The following is a 24,043-nucleotide window of genomic DNA, read 5'->3' on the forward strand; positions in this document are numbered from 1 at the left end:
TGTCTGTCTGTGTACTTGTCTGGTCAATGACAATTAAGGAATCTTGAATTCTGTATGTGTAGAATAAGAGCAGTAACACAAAGAGCAAAACCCATTTGGATGTGTAAAAATAACTGATGTTAAAGCTGATTATGATCGTTATTAATACATTTAAATTCGAGATAATGGTAAAATAATGTATTCCTATTGGGGTATTCTGGATTATGGTCAGTTCTACTTTTGATTAATAAAATGGTTAAAGTATCAACTGTTATAAATTCTAACTGCTTAACTCCCAAGAAAGCAAGAGAGACCCTGATACTGCAGAGTCAGACTTGTTTGTGTCTGTGTGGAGACTAGACCGGATTTGCAGGTCCCCAGAGGTGTAAATGACTACAGGAGGGCACTGTTGATTTTCGCACCTCGTCTTCTTCTTCAAACTTCAAACCTGAAGGTGAGTGTTGGGGGGAGAGGGAGGGGTCGGGGTCGCTTTGATCAGCATGCTTAGCAGCGGTCTGTCTGCAGAGAGGAAGGCATTGTTTCTGAAGTTGGCCAGACATCCGTTCGTGAATGGAGGGCGAATGTCATGAAGTCAGGACGGAGGGGGAAACATTCCCCCGACATTTTTTTGTTTTTTTAAATAATGCTTTTTGAAAGCTGTTATTCAAGATTTATTTTATTCTTCGCTTATCTTCTCTAGAAGGCATGTACAAACAGTAAAACGAGATAAGTCACTCACACTCAATTTCGTCCCCTCAGTCCCCACTAAGTACACAACGAAAAAGAATAATCAATATGTAGGCCTATCTACATAAGAAAATGTAAAAGTCAATGTTCTCTCATTCTATTTTTCCTACCAAAATAGTCTAATGAACCAACCCCCTCCCCCTCATCTTAGCCGTTTCTGAAGCATCGATCTGCCACATCAGGCAATACTTTGCAGTCTATTACTCATTAGTTGGTCATCGGCCCATTAACAGCTGCTCTCCTCAATGAGTGTAGTATTTGAAAAATGTAGTTTAACGTGCTGCTTTTCAGCTGAGCAATCAATTGCCCTCGTCATTCATTAAAGGACTTTATAAAAAGAATAAACATTATATGACACTTCGCCTCATCGCAGATTAGGGAACATTTTATTAAGAGAACATTTAACAAACATGAAAATAAACAAAATAAACTTAAAAAAAATAATAATTAAAATAGGAAAAATTTAAATGTGCATTATGTACATCGCGGTTTAAATAACTGACACACTCAATGACATCAGGAAATGACAAAAAGTTGAAAAGCAATGTTTAATCTCACATTAAGGCAGACGCTTCAAAGCAGTCCACACAGTGTGCTCACGTGTGTGTGAGCTGCTTTATACCCGTGCAATAACCCTAAACTCTGACTTCTGAAGTGACCACACTGTTTGTCCTGAACAGCAATGGGCTTCAGACACTTACACAACATCCTCTTTTCTATATTTATGAGGACCAACATCAGGCATTTTCAAGTGTGATGTGGCACACCTTCAAACTGCGGAAAACATCCATATTCCCCTGACTTTACCACAAACTCCAGTTTTTTAACAGTCCATGGTGGGAATCTTCATCTTATATATATATATTTTTAAAATATTATATACATGACATATTATGAGTCTTGGTCCTGCTTCCTGTTTAAGCCAACTATTCTGTCATAACTTAATATCACAAATTTATCTTTACAGAATAAAAATATTGCATATAAAAATATATATACTGTATATATGATCAGAGACATTCACAAAAAGCAGTGACTGTATGCAGCACCAGAAAGTGAGAGGAGTAGAGCAAACAGAGCAGACAGACAGGAGTGTCATTCACTTTCCAGTGCAGCCAACAATGTGCTCTTCATTTGGTGCTGGATGGTTATTCATGTCTACACCTGTTGTCACTGCATGCTGATGTAGCACAGTGTCCAGGAAGAATTGACATTCAGTCATTATTTGCAACAGCAAGAACACCACAGAACCACTTCCTGGCAGCGTTGCGTTGGTTCATCTTTGACCCGCTGCCCGGTGGATGAGCATATATTGTGTTTCCCTTATTGGGTTCCACTTCTCTTCATCAGTGCATAAAGCCCTTAACCCAAGTGTGGCAAACTGTGAAGTAGTACACAGGAATGAATAAATGCTAGCATTTTATGTGAACATCAAAAACGTCTGTCGGGTGAACAATTTCAAATTGTGTTAAAAAAAAACAATAAAGTGTCATTTGAATATTCACATTCTAACAGTCTTGATAACATGGAACAGTTTCCTGACAAGTAAATAGGCACAACTCATAAATAAAAACCAGCAGGACAACAACAGAATTGAAATAATGTGTGTGAAGAGTAAAGGGCCTGATGCTTCATTTAAACTAGGTCCCTCTTCACAGCCAGTACGTTTACATGCACAGTTAAGTCGAGCTACAGTTATAGCTCAATCAGGCCATATAATTGGACTACTGTTCATGTCCCAGTATACAAGCACCAGGGGAGTATCGATTTATTTACGTACATTATGCTACAGTAGGTGGTGATATAGCTCCTTTCAGCTAGTAAGTACTGGACATTCTTCTGGTTGACCTATTATGTCACGTACAAATCATTCAACAAACAAGTTGACAAGCATCAAACTGTTTTCCTTCCATCCATGTATGTCAATATGTTTCATTCTGTCAGCTGACCAATATAAACCGTGTCTCCTCATCTGTCCAAAAATCTGTGGTTCTCGCTCAAGCACTAGCCATGTTCATACCTCTGTCTTGTTTTCTTACCGGCCTCTTCAATGCACTTATACTTTTTAACTTCTTGGTCAATAACATGGCTTGGAAAAGGGGAGCATGCGTAGAATGCCCAGGCCAATTTCTGGCCAATTGAGAGATAAACAAGCAAGAGTAAATAGATTCCCAACCGCAGTATCTTCTAGATGTGTTGGTCTGTCTTTGTCTCTTGATTTTTGTACAATTTCAGTCCGACCAACATGGATTTTTAAGTCCAGGTTTAGTTGGACTAGCACAATAAATTGTGTAAGCATCATGTAAACGTACTGAGTTTTGCAGAATAAAAGGCTGATGGGTAACAAAAGTCACTCTGAAAGTCATGAGCAGTTCGTTTTCTGAGAACTAGGAGATGTGTCGTGGCAGGAAATGACAACAGTTTTTGAAAGTTGGTTTCTGGGCCTCTGCTGGCAGCCAAGATCCCCCGAGTCTTTATCAACGATGCCCAGGTCTGGTCGACCATCCACTGCTGCTGCTGCTGCCTCTGAGGTTCCTTCAGAGCAGGTGCACACCTGGACAGCAGAGATTTAAAGGAGAAGACAAGAACATGTATGTGAAATTGACACTTTAATTAAGAAAGACAAAAAAATACTTTTTGATATAACCTATCAACTTTTTGAAAAAAATAGCCAAGCTTATGGACTCATGCTAGCAGAACCATGAGTATCAAAGCAAACTTTTAATTCAAGAGTGCAAATAAAACAACATTTAGCACCATACACAAACAAAAGTGACATAAATACAATGTTGTATTTTTTCTCAGCTGCTTAAAAACATTTGAATCTACCTTAACATCTATTGCCTTGGGCAGACATCCCTTCTTAATCCAGGGGTGGACCTTCATCAGCTCCTTCTTCTGCTCCTCTGAAAAGTGTGGCTGACTCTTCTGCAGCAGCTTCAGCTTCTCTCTGTCCTCCCTGAGCACCTTTTCGATGTCACTGCAAAAACAGCAAAATCACAAACACATTCAATACAATGACCAACAGTCTTATCTAAAAAAAAACCTTTCTAAAAGGTCTGGTTAAGTAATAATTGGGCTGGATAATATGTACTCAAAATTGGAGGATCAATGTCTGTTCAAATTACACAGCTATCATCTTTGTGATTATTCTGAGGCTTCAATGGAAACCTTTGATAAAAAGAAACCAAGCGCTAATAAACAACTGGTTACTCTGTGTTAGTGTACAAGTGCCATCTAGTGGTCAGAGAGGGCTACTGCACTGAGTGTGAGACATGCAAACTGCTCTTCTCTTTAGAGACAAACAAAAAGGCATAAAACATCAGATGATTCAACAGCAAGGTTATACAGTTTAAAACATGATGTACAGCAGGCTGTTCACACAGGACATTATCACAGTGAAAGAGCTTATGGTAGCTTTTAGGCAGAGTTCAGACTTGTTCATTAAAAAAGGATTGCTGCTATTTTGAAAATTGGTACTTGAAGACCTGAAAACCTGTATGTGATATGATGACATTGCTGCACAAGCATTTGCTACTGTCGAGAAGCAGGAAACCTGCTTACTAATAAGGAGAAGATGACACTGCCTGTATGCATGCTCACCCTTTGCCTTCCATAACAAACAGATGGCTGATAAACTAACAAACATTATCATCTACAGGGCCACTATCCTATTCCTTATGGCCTGAGCTGTTGTCCTCTTGCTCACCGTGATGGCAGCTGATAGGTCATCATGACATTGTTATCTGTGTTGGCCTCGAGCAGCCACGGCGGGTCCTGCAGTGCATACTCGATGTAGTTTTCTCCCATGTCCATCGGCCGTCCATCGTTGCTGCTCGAGTGACCGTTGACCTTCTGGCTGTTCTGGGACGAGTCCACGCTGCCAAAGTAATTACTACTGTTGCTTCCTAAAAACAGCCGAAGAGCACACAAAAAAATGTATGAAATAAAGATTTCGTATTAACATTATTGAACAAAAATCATCAGATTCATTCTGAAAAATGTAGTCGTTTTAGTAGATTTCTCGACACATTCCTGTACTTCTTTTCAATCCGTTAACTTACCAGAAGGAATTGATTAATAAAATTAGAAGAAGCTGATTTTGTAAATTTTGAGTTTATGGGCTTTCCATGAACTTTTTTGTAACAAGTGATTGCAACTTATTTCCCCCTGAGGAAGGTTAATATATGCCATCAAATCCATAAGCTGTTGAAACTGACCTGTTCCACTGCCAGAGGTCGTACTTGCAGAGGCTCCGCTGGCTGATGTCCCGCTCTTAGATGTCCCACTGTTGGATGTCCCGCTGGCGGAAGTTCCACAACCATTGGACCCTGAGGTGGCTGAGCCAGTGCCTGAGCTGGAGTCCTCATGGAGAATAATGTCTAACATGTCACTGGATGAAGAGTTGACGTCGCTGTTGTTGCCATCGCCCCGCGAACTTTCCTGCAAACAAACAGAAGCATTAAAGCTTTTACACTGAAGAGGAGCGTGTCCTACCAGCTCTTGCAAACAGACTATTGGTTCCCTCTTCATCTCCTGCATCTCATAGAGAAGGCAAGAGCAGTTAACATTGGCTGTGCTGCAACTTGAATCTGTATTTTTAGACTTCAGTGAGCATAGACGATTGTCTATTGATCAAATAGCAACACCACAGGCCCGAGCAGAGGTATAAAGAACAGTGACCCTGACAGTAAGTAGGGCAACTCATAGTAAAGAGCATGTACATGAACACCATTTACCCACCATGTTCTTTTGATGCCAAAAATGGTTTCCGTTGCTAATGTGAGGAGTGCCATGCAAAATCAAAGAGTGTGTGTATGCATGCATTCAGTCATACACTCAGTACAGTTGGTGTACTAAAATAAGACCTCAATTTAACTTTGAGGACATCCTTAAGGAACTCGGATATTTTTTTGGTTTTCAGACTATGTCTTTTAAAACTTCTCAGTCTCATACATTGCAAGATTTTAAAATTCTGGTAAATCATGAAAAAAACACTTATAATTGACAAATGGAATTGGGGGGGGGGGAATGGGGTTTGGAGAAGTGTGGACGTTTTCTGATGATTCGCCTACCTCTTTGCTGCAAGAACTCAGCCTAGAGCACACTTTATCCCAAGACAAATGCTCACAGACACTGGGTGTGCCCTCGTGATACGACGGTCCTGGAGGACCAAGGAGACTGACAGATGGCTATAGGGTGTAAGGGATATCATGTATTAATACCCTGGGCCACATTCAATCTGTAGTCTAGAATAACTAGACTTTAAACATAGCATGGTCATTTAATAGCATATTGGCTGCATTTTAAGAAGGAAATATATCAAGGAATCACTGTGACTATGGCATTAATTCCCGAAAGGTTTAGAGACATTTGAATTAATGTTTCAGTGGAACATCCCTGCTTACGGGAGTTTGACAACCCACAAGGGTGGAATTGACATTTTGAGAGATACAGGTATATATCAGAGATATATGGGGAGGAAAAGGACAGAAGAAGAGTTAAAAGCAGGTTTGTTTTTCTTGTGTACCTGTTTCATCTCCCTCTCTTTGGCCTGGCTGTCACATGCTCCCATCTCCCTTTCACTTGTGTTATTCCCTTGTCCTCCAGATGTCAGCCCTGTGCTGTCCAGCCTGTCCACAGACAGCTCCAGCTCCAGCAGGTTTAGCGGCGAGCTGCAGCGAGACTGGAACAGGGGGGGCGATGCTGGCCCTCCACCTCTTCCCGACTGTGGCGTTGAGGAGCGAGACTGGCACTCCATGGGGACCTTCGGGGTTTCTGAGAAAGGAGGGTAGTAGAACGACGGGGCAAGGTTGGCTGCCTGAGGAGCAAATTGATTCTGAGAGTTGAACTGGTTCAGAACACTGAAGGAAGGTTGGCTTGCGAAGGGGATCTGGCCTGGAAAGCCAGGTTGACAGAAAGGCGGTGTTTGGACAGAGAAGCTGGTCTCTGGGTGGTACAAAGGCTGAGGTGGCGGTAGACCAGTAGCCATTGGAGGGTACATAAAGTTGGGCAGCACTAGGGCCACGATCGGGGTGACCATGGAGGCATTATAGGCAGCAGGATGGATAACAGAGGAGCAGGGCGTGGCCTGGGGACCCTGGTTGACCCCATATCCTTGTTGAGTGGCGGCTGTGTGGGGGGCACTGGGGTAAACCTGAAGGGGGTAGCCTGGCATGACGGCGGGGTAGGCCATGGGGAAAGTTGACTGTGAGGTGTCAGAGCTAGACCAAGATGTGAGGTTGAGGCCGTGGTTTAGAAAAGGAGGCCGAATGTGCTGTTGCCTGTGATGGGACACGGCGCTGTCTGAAGACTCCACCTGCCTCGCTCGCTTTGACTTGGTCTTCTTATTCCGCGTGCCTCGCCGCGTGGTATTCACTGCTCCGCCTCCAACCTGTTTGCAAGATCTAGCAGCAGGTACAGCTGTAGGTTTGAGAGGATGAAAGAGAATTTAAGTTTTTTTTTTTAAATAAGAATATACTGTATCAGTTGTCTTTGTTATCTGTTTATCACTGACATTTGGTAATACAGAAACATCACTACAAATAATAATCACTACAGCTATAAAAGCTAAATAAAGTAGTGGTGGAACTAAATCCAACAGAGTATGAGGGCCACGTTAAAGAAAATAAAATTTTTATGTGCCAAAAGATTCTAGAAAATGTAAGACTTTCTTCTCTTATGCTTTTATTCTCCTAAATTACTGATTTTTTATTCTTGTGAATGAGGCCATAATACTCCTTTGTAAATAAGTTCTCCTTATCCCTCTTAGGCTTTTGATATGATCTGTCAGTGGGGTTGATTGAGTTACCATTGCTGGTGATCTGTTCTCTCTGGCGCTCCAGGTACTGCGAGCAGTCTACTTTGAGTGCAGTATGTTTGCGCAGCTCCCTGAAGCGATACAGAAAGGCCTGCTCCTCCTTCTGTGTATGAGCTGCTAAGACCTGCTTGGTCAGCCCAAGCTTCCTGTAGGACTCCCTCTCCTGACTGGGAGGTGAAACAGCAGAAGCAGAAGCCCCATTGTTCTGGCTGGGCTCTGCTGCCTCTCCTGTAACCTGGACGTCTTCTATGATCTCTGTGTGGATGACAGCAGGGAAATGTCTTTAACATATTGTAAAGCAATGAAAGCTCGAGGTTTGTATTACACAGCTTATTAACATTTACAATGACAATGACAAAAGCAATGTTGACCAAACACTGCAGCAGCCTGAATTCCTAATCATCCAGTGTTGTTTAATAAATAATGTTGAAACAGAGACAAATAATGTATTCCAAGGTGGTTAGTTACCAACTCTTCATGTTAGCCAATGAGAATCAAGCTGTATGACTGTGGTTTCTTGCTATAGAACTATAAACTAAACATGCTAACACCAGTACATTACTACCGGTCTTGCCAAATTACGACTAATGTGTACAGAATGACTGCATCAATGAGCCACAGCACACTGAAGACACAAACACAGCAGCAGATAAACACAATAATCTTTGTTTTTTTGATGGACTGCAATGGTCACAATCAAGTTTAAAATAACTGAGATGTAGAGACACAAATCTCATGCACATTTGTGCAGATTTAAGATTTACATTGAAATGAACCATTAACACCATTGTTGCTAATTATTATTATTATTATTTTTTTTTTAATGGGACCCAATGTCCCTCGAAAAACACTGTTCGACTGAGTAGGACATTTTGACTTAGTGAGAAGAGATTGCTGAGATTCAAGCTGTCAAGCATCCATTGACTCAACTACACTACCAGAGACAAAGACACAGACACAAATATACAAAGACACAATGAAAGAAGTTGCATTTACAGTGCTTTAAAAAACCATTCGCTCCTTCCCTGACTTCTTCTGTTTCTGCATATTTGTCACGCTAAGAAGTTTCAGATCTTTAAAATAGATAGATACTATATAGATAGATAATAAAGACTAGAGAACAAAGGGATTAAAAAAGTAGTCACTTTCAACATAATAACAGGTTACACCCATTAGAAGAAAAAAAGAGCTACCAACTTTTACATAGGTGATGTGGTTTTTGAATAATTGTAGTAAATAAAGAGATACGCTGAACAATCTGTGTAAAGGGAAACCTTCCTAATTCTTTTTTTTTTTCTACAGATCTGAAATCTCTCTGAGTTAGAAATACGAACAACAGAAAAAATCAGTTTGTGAGCAAACACTTTTTCACAGGACTGTACCTGACTCTGGGTGAGGTTTTTTGTCCCCAACATGCACTATTGTGCTACTGTAGCTACACTGGCTGGTTATGGACACCACACTTTCTGGCTTGTTAGGTACTGGGAGTGGTAGTGCGGTGCCCACTACCGCTGCGGCTGCGTCGCTGGACTTTTTGTCTTGATCATCTAAAGCGGAGAAGCCACACTGATCCTTCAACAAGGCTGGTTCTGCCAAGAGAACAGAGAACAAGATATGCTGACATGGAGCTGGCATTGCAGAGTCTTAAAGAAGAGTAAAAAGGGCAGAGAGGCCCGAGAAGGCTGCAGCTCTGTATGATAAAGTGAAATTAAGTCTTTGATATCCTTTAGATGTAGCAAACTAATTGTTGAAACATACCTGAGGACACCTGCATGCTGTTTGATTCTTTCTGTTTGTCATCATCTGAGTTAGATGACGTGGTGTGAGAGGAAGACTGGCACTTCCTCTTCATGGTGATGGGACCATTACAGCTATCCAAGTACCTTTAGGAATAAAAACACAGTGATCAATATTGTCCATCATACACACAACAACACAACTGGTGAAGCTTTCTTAATTAAGGTTTTAGTTTATTTAATCCAATTAAAAACACAGAATAGCTTTTAGAAAGACACATTTGGTAGAAATTGCGTCAGAAGTATCTCGATTAAGTTTTAAAACACAAACACTGACTGGAAATTTCCCAGCAGAGGAAAATTTCTATGGGATGAATCGAAGAAAACCTAATCTATGTAACCAAATAAATGCCTTCACTGGTTTAAAGCTTTACTTTAGTCATAATGTGTTTTCTGGTGGATAACCCCTAATTAAAAAGTTTACAAGAAATGGTTAAACTAGTGTCCTGGCTTCAGTCTTTATCTTAGTACCTGACAACACTGTCCAGACAGCTCACATGCTGGTAAGAGTAGACACTCTGGTCATTGAAGGCCATCTCCTCCTTGAGAGAGGACCTGCTCTCCATCAAAGGGGACCCGGTCTCCCTCCCGTTGAGAGGAGCAGCCAAGTCTTTTGGTGGAACAACAGCCAGGCTCTTCTGTAGAGACTCTACTGGAGGGAGGCCAAGAGTTAGGGTCGAGTGGAGGAAGGGTCAAATTTCAAGTTGTCTTGAATCGTTGTAGGCTTGGACAATTGATTGAAATAGATAAATAATAAAACCTCAAACTACAATAGCAGCTGCCATAGTGACTCTAAACAAACAGCACATGTTCAGAGAGGAGTTGGATAAAGTTAGCTCTTATCTTACAGCTTATCTACTTTTTAACAACCAGAACACAAATATCTTCCCAGTGTCAAATAGAAGAGAAATACATACATTTAACTATCACACTCTCTCCACACTCTCTCCACTTCCTTAAAACGACACACAAAAATAGACATGTAGAAATCAACTGGACTTACTGCCATTGCTCTTCTTGTGTTCCGCTTTGGCAGTGTGCTGCCTCTGGTTCTTCTGGAGGTGAACCCCCTTACAGATTTCCTGAAACGTTCGCTTTGAAATTGAAAGAGAAAAGTCAGCGCCACATTAGTTTGACAAATCAAATCTTCTGTTACTAATATTCAGCTGCGTCTTATTTCTAATACATGAAAGACTATTTCATGAAGAAAATATAAACACACAGTAATGAAACCAAATTCAACATGGAGGCATGTATTCTGATTCATGTGAATATATATCTGGTACTTGAATAATTCCTTGGTTTACTCACAGGTCTTTCTTTGCTGCTCAATTTCTCCTCCTCTAGTCCCACTTTGTTCCCGTTGCACTTGTCGAGGCTCTCGCTGGAGGAGGTCATGCCCATAAGGTGATCGTTTCTGGTTGGATTGCCGTAGCCATTGGACCCACTGTTATGAACAGGCTGATTACAGATAGAGAAAAGGAAGAGAGAGATTGAAAAATAGCCATAGGTGAAGGTAGGAGAGGATGTATATCTGTCTTTAATAATCCACACCCTTGCTCTAATTTTGAGAGGTCTTTCTTTAGGGTCTGTAAGGTCCCCCCTGTCACCCGCTCTCACCTGTAGCAGCAGCTTATGGATCTGCTCAGTAACCTCCTGGATGTCAGAGTCCATAGTCTTCCTTTCTCCAACAGAAGAGGATGGGGCCACGAAAACATCCTCATTAACAGGGCCCCTGATAAACCAGAAAGAAAAAGAAATACACTTGAGAAAACAAGATATTTACCAAAACAGAACTGAAAAAATCTAAACAAACGCAGCATCAGATGTCCAGAGTAAAACTTAGTTCAAGACTACAAGATCAATGTTTGTTTGTTTTTTAAGTTATTAAAGAGCAGGAAGAAAACTTCTACTTTCTTTGGCTGTGTAAATATGGTATGTTAAAAAAAGAAAAAAAAAAGAAAGTGCAGCTGACTGACGCACAGTATATCAGCTTAGGTATTACAAGACAGTAATACTCACATCCGCACTTTGTGTCTCCCTATGACAAAAGAGACCTTGCGGCTCCAGGGGTTGACAAAACTGGACCAGCTGGTGTCGAGAGTGATGTATTCTCCATTTTTGGCACAGAACCGGATGGATGAGTGGTCAAACGGCTGCCCTGCATATTGAAGAACTGCAGGGAATGACAAAATGATGTAGTCAGACCATGAAGGGCTTCCTGTGCAAACCCAAGACATTCTGTCCTCATCCGTTCTTTTTGGCAGACTTACTCTTTCTGTGAATGGCCAACATAATATGTCGGTCATTGGGATGCAGGTGGAGGAGGATTGATGTACCGATCAGGTCCTGGGGGAGGTACCCAAGGAGAGGAACCGCTCTGAGGCAAACAAAACACAAGGCAAAGTTAGCTTGCAAGCAACTGCACCAATCCGTCGATACCTTAGCAGTTTGGTCATTTCTGTGCACAGACTCAAAACTTGGCTTACCTTTCATCCACATCCTGAAACACGCAACTCGGAGTGTGTGTGGTGGTGAAGATGCGTTTGTCCGTTGGTATTCTAGGAGCTTTAAAAAAAAGAAAAAGAAAAAGAAAAAAAATCGAATTCAAGATTAATGGGCTTGAACAATTTTGAGTACGAGTTATGGCTTGGATTCTCAAACCTGCAGTGTGTTTCTTACCATCATAACCAGAGTGAACTCTCTCGGCCAGCAGGAGGCAGCAGAACTGGTCTTCAGCATGTACTGTGTCTTGAACCTTCATCAGGTAGGGCGTCATGCGGAACGGAAAGTACTGCAGATCGCCTTTGCACTCTTTGCCACCGCTAGAAATTAGTTTGAAAAAGAATTCAGTTAAAACAAACTAAATTAGGACTGTCTGTCCGCAGGTTTTGTTAGTTAAACAGAAAGGGAACGTGTTGAGCTATTAAAAGTACAGTAAGTTGTGTGTTTTCTGTGTGTGTGTTCTATTATGTATGAAACTGGACTGGAAAAAGCATCAGATTAGAAGTCACAAGCACATGATGTCACAAACTAATTGAAACACATCTAGAGTGGAATGGAAGCATGAATAAAAACTAGAAAGGGTTACAGGCAGCAGATGGTCCAACAGCAAGTTTGACCCACCTGATACGACAGAAGAAGGACTTCTCCTGCGTACAGTCAGATGGGGATGACTCTGAACAGGGGAAAAAAAGAAATGTTTTAATTCAAAATCAACACAATCTCACCGAATGCTGGTCAGGATCACGGCTACATGCAGGTGATCAGGCTTTGGTTATTTGCATGAAAACATCACTTAGGAGGGCAGACCTGCGGCTTCTATGAATTTAAAGTTAAGGTTGGATTAGAGTCAAGTCTGAATTTCATGTGCTAGCCAAAATATTTCCAGGCATGTGTAGGACAAATCACAACAGATTCTGTGCAATGGTGTGTCTGATGTGTAGCAAAGATTGTCGGCAACATGAACAGAGGGGTGTAGGTTAAGACCTGGTCATGATAGCACACAATAACAAAGTGGTTATGGAATTTTCTACAAAGTGAATAAAAATTTGGGCTTGTACAGCAAATATTTTTCTGGGTGAACATTCCTCTTGACACCAAAGCTTGCTATCCACAGGCTGACTCCCCCTATGATGCTGAAAGCCCTTGATTTCATTCACTTATGTTTTTTTGCTAGTACATTTCTTAATGTATGCCAAGTACCTTGAAGTGCAGTACTTATAGGCTGTGCAAATAATCTTTCCACATCACACTTATGCTCCAACTATTATTATAATCAAGCTTTCCCTCTTGGGTATTATTGACTCTGTGTATTTAGAGAGCAGTGAAGTTTTCACATACCTGCACCAGTGCACATGCTCCAGGAGGGCAGGCGGTACGGCGTTGTGAAGCTGTAGAAAACACTGACATCCTGCGGCGTAAGGAACTCAACAAACTTGGTGTCTTTAAACACATCTCTTTTGCAGCTGAGCATAGAGGCAGCCTGGTCAGAGATGTAGACGATCCTTCCTGTGTTCAGAGACACTGCGACTGCAAACATATCCTGTCGAAGTGACAAAAGCATTGGACACATGAGAAAACCCAGCTGAAAATATAGATACATTATTCATTTGATTATTTTCAAGATAATTGAGTGGCTCACGTTGTTTTTGAGGGTGTATTCAGACGTTATGCTGTCGATCTCCTCTATCGTATAAGAGGAAACATCCAGGCCTGAAGGCAGACTGTCATTGATCATCAGCAGCTGGTAATACTCCTCATTGGCTGCAAGAAAACAGAAACAGTTATTGGATGATAAGAAATCCATTAGGGACTATTTGTTAGTGAACACAGGTAAATTATGAGAGGGAAAATAAAGTCTAAGAGCTTCTGCTTAAATGAGTCCGTTCAGTAACAACAGACCCTCTACACTTCACAGTGCCATCAGTAAACATTAAGTTTTCTCAAGGCTTATTTCTATCCTTAGAAATGCCAAGAAAATGTGCCTTCCACCGCAAAGTTATGCATTTCGTTCTCCCTTTATTTAGCTACTTTAGTATCTCAATTTCAAAATAAGACATCAATGTGGTACACATGATAGCTGTATTCATAGATTTACACATGAATGTGGAGGGAATAATGAAAGCACAGACAGATATAAACATTTAGAATGTGAATAGACTTCAATAAATAGGAAAGGTTTTTCTCACCTTCCACCTGTTTAACGCAGCGCAGGGCGTACTTCAGGGTGTTCAATGTGGAGGACTTGTTATTGTGTCTCTTCTCAGCAGGAAGAAGATGCTTCAGCTCTTTCAGAATTTTTAGCACCTCCTTCTGGGTCTTGGCTTTGGCCGACTCCTGACTACTGCAAGATGCATAAACACACATGCACCGGAGCAAATCAGAGAATTGCAACAATGGAAACTGTCCCTAAGATATAGATTGATATATAGAAAGATTTGTCATGTAGAAAAGATCTTAAAAAGCAGACAATTAAATACTTTGATAGAAGCATCGTGTTAGCACTATTGGTTCCCAAGTATGATTGATGTGATTGTCCTGAAAATTACAAACAAGTGTTTTCAGTGTTACTGTGGCTTTTTAAAGCACTAACCTGCAGCCGCTTGTTGATGGGTTGTCCTGCTCGGAGCTCAACAGGCTGAAGGCGTTAGAGCTGCTGGGAGGAGATGGACTGTTGGAGTTTGAGCTGTAGGAGACAAGATTTCCCAACATTATAGAAATTGATTGATAACAGAGAGACACAAAGACAACAATATTACGTCCTTGCTTAGTTCATTTGAGCGATACCTAACAAAGTATTCACGCAATTTCCTGATATTCCTGAAGCACACATTTTACACAAGAAGGGTCTTCTCACCTGGCACAGACACCTAATGTTGATTGGGTGTTTGAGTTTGGTAATAATAGCCTATAGTGTCTAGTGTCACAACATGGGGGGGCTGCTAAAATGAGCCTCGAAAAGGATAAGAGGTTTTTGAGGGGCCTTTGATGAATTGACTAGTGAACAATGCACATGCAGCTCCACCTAAGAACCACACTTCAAATCTGAGGTCACTCTCACCTCCCTGAGGACCAGAAGTGCACCTGTAGCTCAAAGGGCGCAAGGCAGGATAGCCCTAATAAAGTAAGATTTAGGGACTTGAATACAATGAGTAGCAAAGGCACAGCTTGAAATTTTGAGGCCTGTAATAACAGCTTTCTTGGAGCCCTAAAACAGTAAGTATCAACAATGAACGATTGTTCAGAGTAGCTCCAAGAATATTCCTCAGTTGCTTGTTAACACATGTCTCTTAAAGCCGGATTTTTTTTCCCCCGAATATTCCCATCTGTGTTCACACATTTGCCAACTCCAACTTCAGGAGGAAATGGTACTATGGGCGGCAGAAAAAAAATCTGAATAAAGTTGATGAATAAGGTAGATAAATTAGCTGCTTTTGTTCCCATATGCAGCCCTTCCACAAAATTTTGGGGGAATGTTCAGGAATTTTGTGCATGAGTGACTAGGGCTTATGTCTGTGTCTTTGTTAGGGAGATCCACTGCATTAGCCTACAAGCTTAACGCTACACTAATACATGAAAGTCCTCGGCGGCAATGACTAATTACAGAACAGGTAACTATGTATAACCTACTTACCAGGCTAGGAATAGAACAACCCTTCACAAATAGCTTCTCCAAGCACAAGAAGGTTTTAAGCCTTTTAAATGCAGCCTTTAGTGCTTCAAAATACAACAGCTGCTTTTAGACTAGACAAGGCTTCACGTATGACTGAGTGAGATTTAGAAACAGTTACTCAGAGTAGGTCGATTAACAGTTGGGTAGCGTATCTGTCTGCACCCCCTGTTTCTCTCTCCTAGGTGAAGGTGAGGAAAGGTTGCTCAGCTCAGGATAAAACTTTGACATGGTGGAAAACTTTCTGAGCCAGAGCTCTGCCACAATGTTGCATCTTCTAAGCAGACCGTAAGTAGATACTGTGGAGTATCAGCTGTACAAAGGATATAATCCTCCTTGTTTTTTGTGGGTGTGAGCCCAATGCAATGCCCAAAGGAAATCAAAAGCATTACATGCAGCTTCTAAACTGATGCATGATAAATGCATGCTGATAGCTAGGAGACAGCTCGAAGGAGATCTCAGAAAACACATACAGAAATATGAAGTTTCTGTATTTCAAAATATATTTCTTTGCTTTCTCTTTGGGAAGTTTTTTTTGTGTGTGCCAGTGACAGTCTTACTTACAAATATGGGTGAATGTACCAAATAAATTCCGTAAATGTAAAAAAAAGTTAATTTGTGATGAATAAGTAGTTTTACTAAACATCAACACATCAATGATTCAAATACATGTATTTTATCTGATTATTATTTGAAGTGCTTCGGTAATGTGCATGCTGGATCCCAGGCACACCTAACAATCCATTATACATGGGATTTTGTTTTTTTGCCATTTTGACAAGTTGTTTTATAAGCTGTAAACAAGGATGGGGGGAGTCTATTATTTAAGAAAGAAAGCCATTTTAGTATTAAAAATATATATATATATATATACAAGTAGACAGTCGACTGTTATCTGATGAGCATTACAGCAGCTGTGAAATAGTGACTCACTGACTCATCTCAGGGTGACCATGATTAACCTGCTTACCTTTCCAGGAATAGAAAAGTCCTTTAGACATAACCGCTTTTAGCAAAAGGAAGGTTTCCAATTCTATTACATTTGCAGTCAGTGCTTCCAAATGCAACAGAGCCTTAACCTGTATTAGTGATCAGTAGGTTAATTGACACGGCTGTATTCAGTCGTCTCAGTGAGTCGTGGAAACAAGTTCCCAAAAGATGCCAAAGTGTTTCTGTTAAGCTCTGTTCAAGGTGAAGATCAGCGCGAGGTGGCCTTGTTTAGTCATAAACCTTCCACTGACTGGCAGGGTCAACGTTTGACCGATTACCTCATCCGATTGAAGAGACAGGAACAACAAAGGAATCAATTGTGTATGAATAAGGCAAAGAGGAGTTTTGCATTTTTAAGGCGGTATTTTGACTGCATCTTTTGTGCACGGCTGAGAGCCACAGACAGGTAAAGCATGGTCTGTGTCACACCAGTAAATGCGGCTTTGGGTGAATGATACAATGTTAAAGGAAACTAAATATCACATGATGGCTTACACAAACAGATGTGTAAATGTCATTCAAGGCATAAAACATCGTCACAATCTTATCACTAGTTTGGAAGTAGTTACAGTCCTCCCATCACTACATGAGGGAGGGAGCTGCCTGGGTGTGTGAGACAAATGCAGACAAGAAAAAGGAGTGGTAAAAAAAAGTCTGGTCTGACGGGGAAAATGAGGTAAGAGAGGCAGGGCAGAAAGTGGGAGAGAAAAGAATGTGAGAGCAAGCAACTGTGCTTCTTCCGCTCAGTGATAAACAGAGAATAGTTTTGTTGCCATGGCATTAACAAAGAGTCACAGAGCGTGACACAACCCTTCTGGCATCAGAAGAAAAGCCAGCCTACAGACTCCTGACTGACAAATATCCAATCCTCCAACTGGGAGCCCAAAATCCGCTCCAGATCGTGCTGTGTCACAACCTACTTTTGGTCACGTTTCGGACTCGTTCTAATCATGTTCTAAATGTTCTAAATGTTCTATCATTATGACTTGAGCAAATGAGCTGTGAAACTACAGACACATGCTCGTACAATTAGGGGTGGGTGGGACCAAATATCAATATGGCAAGATATCGTCATCAAAACATCAACATTGATACCAATAGTAATGAATCAATACATTTAATCCTGCACTTGACCTTTTTATAGCCATTTGATATTTTTCAGTTTACAATATATCGTGATTTATTATTATATGATGACCTTAAAAGTATTGACTATCGCAGAAGTTATGCTGCAGCATGCCTGGTATTAATGTTGTTTGTTTGACAATGACACAGTTAGGTTAGTGCTATTTGAAATGGGATGAGATCTACTTCACAGGGAGTGATGACATTGTCGTGGTAAAATGGAATTATGTTCCATGTCAGTCTTATTTAGCCTCCAAAAATACAACCTATGATAAATATCATGTCTGCTTGGCCTGTAGGTAGGGCTCAGGTGGCAGGAAAAAATACTGATTTGAATATCATTCATTTACAGTTATTCAGATTCATCTCTGTTTACATTTTTAGCTCCAGCTTATCCACTCTCGTGGTCAGAGGAAATGGAGCAGATTTGCTAATGTTATAAACACATGGCTTCCTGGATGACCATCACTACAGCCCCAGGTCACTTATCTACTGACATTAGTCAGCTCTTACGCACACATGCCATGCTAATGGCTGCATTCATTAGAGCCCGTCTGTTGAGGTGGAAGGCAGAGTAGACATGACGTAATATATTTTATTACTAAAAGACAAAGATCACTCTGAATATGGTTGAGGGCCAAAGGAAGGGGGAGAAGGAACTACTAATAAAACTGTAGGAAAAACTAATGGGCTCCAAGAAGTTTAGGACAAGGCCAGTGTTCAAATAATAATATCAAAAGGATAACATTTGGGGTTTTTTGGACTGGAAATACATTCATCAGATTCTTTTTTTTAATTTTTATTTATGGATGTAACTCTGTGTCTGTATTAACACTAATGAATGCACACATCCCTGCATATTTCATGATTTACATGACTTGTGTGCTCAAGGAAGCATTATTGCCAAATAGTCAATACATTAAAAAAATGTTCACCATAACTTTATCCAATTTAATATCTCCTGCTGATGACCTCTCATCTTGACTGTCCCCATCACAAGATCTTTGAACTCGTTTAAGATTAGCTTCTCTTTCTTTTTACACTAACAACCACTGAGACATGTCAGAAAGAAGCAGGCTTCCTTATGGCTTTATGATTACATCCATCACTGACCTCTTGTTGCTTTCAGAAGACTCAAGCAGTGCCGAGTCTTTGCTGTTGCCATTGGAGCTGCCCATTGATTCGCGGCTTTCGTTGCCATGACTCTCGTTGCTGTGAGATTCTGTTCCGCTCCCGCTGGACCCGCTGCTCTTCATCTCCACGTCCTCCTTGGGGAGCGATCGGGAGCGGATGTTCTTGCGGTGGTTGTGCGGTAAGGCAGGAGGGTCTTGACCGCTGCTGTCGCTGCCCTCGGATGGTAGGCCTAGGCCAGGCCCACCTGTGCTGTAGCCTCCCATCCGGTGCAGCTGTGCCATGGAGCTGCACCCTGAGGCCCCTCTTGGCATCGGGCTGCAGGAGGTGGACACTCTGCAGGTTCCGTCCTCATCCTCCAGCTCAGGGAAATGGTATGGTTTTATGTCTGAATCTTCCGACATCAGGAGGAGCAGTGACCTGGGCTTATGCCAGGTGTTGTTAATAGATGAAGAAAGAACACAATCACCCCATTTTCACAAGGGCATTTCCAGACTGAATCAAATGATCTGTTGAAAGAAGGAGATAATGTGTTAGTAATGAAGTAACACTCGTATGGTATGTGTTCTTACACTTCAATGTTTACAAAATCTATGACCAAGCAGTGCAACAGGTAACATAAATAATTCTGGTCTGATATCTTTTTGTCTGAGTAGATATCAGAGCACCTCGCAGGGTTTAACCTATGACCTCTGAAGAGCTCTGCAGGTGTTGCTCTGATGTTCATTGAAAATGCCCCCATGTACAGACACTGTGGCCTTTGAGAGAAGTGGATCCGAATCATCTGAGCCCTCAAACACTTCAAAGGCATTATCCACATAAAAAAGCAGACAGTGTTTATCTGAAGGCCATCACAGGTTGTGGCCACACAGTCTGGGAGTGCGACCATGTAATTCTTAAGCTTCAAAGTCAATGTACAAAAATATAAAGACCACATTCATCTGGAAGACCTAGTGGCTTTGTACACAAGTTGAAACATTGGGTCATGATTCTGCCATGTTGAGGAGAAACCAAAGCTGCAAAACATTTCCATTAATAAGTAACCGATGGGTTTACCCTGGCTGATGTCAGAGAGCTGTGAGTTCACAGTCTTCAGACCACTTATCACTGACCTGCTGAAAGATTTTTTTTTTGTGTGTACAACTACGCTACTGTGTGAACTGGGTCAGCATGCAGCGAAGTAGTGAGACAATCAAAAGAAAACAGGGTAGACAAATCATTCTATATGCGGGGGACTTCTCGTTAACATAAACTGGAGCAATCTTTTTTGTGATAATCTGTCTGCGGCATTAACAGCAGCACCTCAGATCAGCATCTTCAGATAAATGTTATTACTCAAGTTAACCCTCTGACAGAGATATTAGTCAGCCAACATGTCATACATAATGGAAGTTCTGCACAAACTGCTGACTGGATGTTTTTGTTGCACAGAGCAAAGATTTAGACAGCTACGAGAGAGTAGAGAGAGAGTAGAGAGAGACGGAAGAGAGGCTGAAAGGGGGGAAGATAAAGAGAGAAAGAGACTGCTGCGTACTGCCTAAACATCAAGTGTAAGCTAGGATTGACAATTTGATTTTTTTTTTTTTTTTTTTGAATTTGGCCTGGTGGTGAAACTTTAATGCGCCTTTCAAGTTTTTTTTTTTTTTTTTTAGAGAAAATGTTCAATTTTGTTTTGGCAACATTGCTTGATAGAAATAAAAAAATCTGCAGTCTCACTTTTTGTTCAACAATTTGCACTAGTTTTAAAAGATCCATAGACATGAGTCATGAAAAATTCTGACGTCAGCGATTGTCCTTTTACTTCGTGGTAGAGCAACTTTATTGCTCTTTATAAGAGCAATAAAGTTGCAGTTACCTCCAACCCTGAGGTAAGTACATTGAGGCACAAGTGGCTAACAAGGTAAGCTGAGAAAACAAATCAAAAACCAATGAAAGGTTAAATATAACACTTCTAATAGCCTTAAGTTCATTTTAATTCAATTTAAAGTCAGTCTGGACAGTCGGAGATTGAGACACAATCATTACATGTTGGGAACATGTTGCTCACTTGTCCTTTCTGGATGTTAGTGGACTTTCTGGAGATAATTGAGAGACAAAGGAAGTGGCTTTTTCATTGTAAAAAAGAACAAAACACTCCGTTCAGACATGGCTCGAAATTTAATGGTAAATGGTAACAAATTAAATGGTAAGGTTGAAATTTGGTTCGGTCCAGCCACAGCTTTAATGTTGTTAAAATTAAAAAAATATATATTCCACTTCCAGTTAGTCCACTGTAGTTAGATATTCATATCACAGTGCTCTAATAATACCACCTTATGTTCCATCGTATTACCGGTATTACTTTTGCTGTAAAAACATCATTAGATAACGTTTAAAGGATCAGCTGGTGATGCACTGTGTGTTAGCAAATAGAGCCAATCATTTCTCAGCTTTGCAAAAATTGCTTTCTTATTTACTGACCTAGATGTAACTTCAGTTACAGCTTAAATAGATGTAATGGATCAGAACTGCACACTACATGCTGTACTGCACATCTAAAGACCGCCCAGCTCTTTATCAATTCATCCTGGTTGCTAAAAAAAAAAAAAAAGAACAGAGGTCTTAATGTTCAGTTCGGTATGAATTGTTCCATTAGAGAGGGAAGATTACGATTTGCCATTTTTGTCTTGTCTCCACTGTAGAAGTGAATATCAAAGAGAGCCACTATATAACCAGACTTTTTAACAGAATCCATGAAAGTAAAAAAGTCCTGTGGACACAACCTACATTTACAAAATTCACTCAACCCTTTAAGAGAATTTGAATTTCATCACTTGCATGTATCTCCCTTTCTGGTGTTAATTTTAGCTTGGGAAATGTGTATGGAGTGTGATGTCAAACCTTCTGATGATTAATCCTGTATGATTTCAAACACTTCCCCCTCACCAGCTGTTCACGCTTCATCAGACATCCTTTCCAAAAAAAGAATATCACAGCCTAATGGTCTTATGAATATGCAACCACTGTAAAAATGACATGTGTCAGTGAAAACTAGAAGGATTAATAGCAAAATGATATTACTTCGTTTTTGCTTTCACTTTAAATTAGCGGACAAGTGTTAAAAGTAGCTCAAGTAAAAGAGGTCTATACTGAATCAACAACAAACTGAGAGGCTATCAATTATTTAAGTAGGCAAATATTTTGTTTTGGTTCAAACCCAGTAACACTTTTTAATATACCCTTTGTAGAACAAAAAGGAGAACAGGTAAGGAAAACATGTCCAACCTCCATTTTGAAAACTCTTTACATAATGTCAGGAATGCATTATGTCAGTATTATGTCAGTGGGTTTTTTTTTTTTTTTTTTTTTGGTCTTTGTTATTGGAGGTAGGCCAACATAACATTTAGCTGACAGCGGCGCAATGAATTTGAACCTGTTACTTAACCTGCAATAAGTTAACCTACTAATTTATAAATGGGATATAGGCTACCGGTAGTCACAGCTACATCAACACCACTCATATGGAAATAGACTTCTAAACACAAAGAAATTAAAAATGTCAAGCAGCACAAAACTGTATTATAGCATATAAAGATACATTTTTACTTCCAAGACTTCTCTGTCTTTGAAAGCTGAAACATACACAGCCTAGACGAGTTCCTGAAATACAATGTACCATTTATGTAAGCAACCCGCACAAAGCACCTGACACAAACAGCAGTGGCTCGAATATTGCAAATTATCTAATCGGTGCTGCGTATGAACTTGTGCCATGTGCTGCCTGCTGCAGCAGACTTTTTTTTTTTTATGTAAGGCTTGATGCCGGAATTTTCATGTGACACCAGAGAAGCACGTCTTGCATGCGCCACCACAACAGACTCCACAGAAGGGACACTTCGCTCAACTCTGCTCCGAAACATGTCCACGGTAACAGTTTCTCAGTGACTTTTACTTAAGAGTAGGTCACTGCTGGTTATTCAGCTGACAGCCCGACAAGGTTGTCTCCATACCGATGGACTTGTGTCCCCCTGCTGTCAGGTGGGCAGGGCTGCTGACCGGGGTTGACCCTCACACTGACACAGTTATGCAACTTTGACGATCTACGCTTGTAAGGCTACTTTATTCTACTTTATCCATAGTAAATATCATTAGCAGCTTTAGTATCTTCTATTGCCACATTTAGAAACATTGTAAGCATACAACAAACCCAATAGGATACAGCTCGCACACGTAATAGTAAAACTAAACCAACCTCACAAAGCGCAAATCCTCTCCTGGTTGCTGTGTCTTCGTGACAGAGATTCTCGATGTTAGAGCTCTTTGTGGCTGATTTCAAGGAGAAGCTATCTTACGGGTTCGGAAGGTCCTGGACTGGTCGGACTGATGCTTCATCCAACTTACGTTTTAAGACAAACCCGGCTCTGCCCTGCATCCCAAGCACAGATAGTGACCTCATTCCGAGCTCGGAGCCCCTCCTCCAGCCTTCTGCTTATTGGTCTAGAACGCAGCTGCGTGTCTACCTCACTGCGCTCTAAACCAATCAGGACCGACCGCCTCTTAGGGGCGGTTGCATTAACGACGGCTGCGCACTGTGATTGGTCCATAGTGCTGTCGCTCTTTTACATAAGGCTGTCAACGATTTCACGTGGAACCCCACGGCTGTTTCAAGCGTGTCAGAAGCGAGAGCAAATCACTACGAGGCTGCAGCCGATGAATGAAGCGGTGCTCGTGGTTGGCTCATAGGCGCATGCGCAAACCCGACTGTTATCTAAACGGTTATACAAGTGTGTGTGTGGCCAATGTGGGTGAACTGTTTGATGCGCAATCTTCTGCGCAACTAGCCTACTAAAGTTGCTGGACTCAAATAGCCTAAACATGGAATGTAACCCATGGTCTTTGACCGCTCCTGTTATCTAATCTTTAGCCATGGTTACATAAAAGTCAGAGAAATGTTTCAGTGACGGATTTCCAGTGATATTTGATATTTCTTATGAAATAACTGGGTCCAAAACGTTTTGATAAATAAGAATACACGTTTTTTTCTTTCAAATTGGTTATTTGTAATATTTTTCTCCTCAAGCAAAACCTTTAGCAAGACCCACATACAAAGACAAATAGCACATTAAAATCAAAGTTATAATATATTAAAGCTATTTAACTTAATTAAATTAGTGTTCTCTTAATGTACCAACAACGCACTGAAAAATAATTAAATAATTAAAAATGATTTTTCAGTAAGCTATAGCAGTAAGCTTCTGTTAAAAACTGAATATTGGGGATGTTTTTTAAAATGTTTATCAAACA

General features: G+C 40.8%; 1 protein-coding gene across 4 annotated transcripts; it reads right to left on the minus strand.

Moving 5' to 3' along the window:
- Positions 1–1,095: 1,095 nt before the first annotated feature.
- On the minus strand, positions 1,096–23,172 carry per2 (period circadian clock 2). 4 transcript variants are annotated; one of them, XM_020643707.3, is made up of 24 exons: positions 22,992–23,171; positions 18,743–19,269; positions 14,438–14,530; positions 14,034–14,188; positions 13,487–13,608; positions 13,186–13,387; positions 12,469–12,520; positions 12,025–12,167; positions 11,832–11,910; positions 11,616–11,722; positions 11,365–11,518; positions 10,963–11,077; positions 10,654–10,803; positions 10,346–10,436; positions 9,814–9,991; positions 9,305–9,429; positions 8,929–9,135; positions 7,538–7,801; positions 6,257–7,149; positions 5,802–5,918; positions 4,947–5,169; positions 4,436–4,634; positions 3,556–3,706; positions 1,096–3,280 (listed from the first exon to the last, which is right to left on the minus strand). In XM_020643707.3, exons 2-24 carry the CDS (start codon positions 19,162–19,164, stop codon positions 3,089–3,091), a joined length of 4,434 nt encoding a protein of 1,477 aa, XP_020499363.1. In that variant the 5' UTR covers positions 19,165–19,269; positions 22,992–23,171; the 3' UTR covers positions 1,096–3,088. The 4 variants fall into 4 exon arrangements, with proteins under 4 accessions (XP_020499363.1, XP_020499362.1, XP_029135122.1 ...); XM_020643706.3 differs by having other exon boundaries at positions 9,814–9,994; XM_029279289.2 differs by lacking the exon at positions 5,802–5,918 and having other exon boundaries at positions 9,814–9,994; positions 22,992–23,172.
- Between the last annotated feature and the right edge of the window lie 871 nt (positions 23,173–24,043).

Source organism: Labrus bergylta, chromosome 4 (assembly GCF_963930695.1).
Source record: "Labrus bergylta chromosome 4, fLabBer1.1, whole genome shotgun sequence".
NCBI classification, from domain to species: Eukaryota; Metazoa; Chordata; class Actinopteri; order Labriformes; family Labridae; genus Labrus; species Labrus bergylta.

What these genes read in the sequence shown, in the direction of transcription:
- per2 (XM_020643706.3), bottom strand. Translation starts at nt 19,164, where the DNA reads ATGTCGGAAGATTCAGACATAAAACCATACCATTTCCCTGAGCTGGAG. An exon ending in TGAGCAGCAAAGAAAGACCT is followed by an intron (nt 10,437 to 10,653) that starts GTGAGTAAACCA and finishes TCAATTTCAAAG; the next exon opens with CGAACGTTTCAGGAAATCTG. An exon ending in CAGCATGCAGGTGTCCTCAG is followed by an intron (nt 9,136 to 9,304) that starts GTATGTTTCAAC and finishes TTCTCTTGGCAG; the next exon opens with AACCAGCCTTGTTGAAGGAT.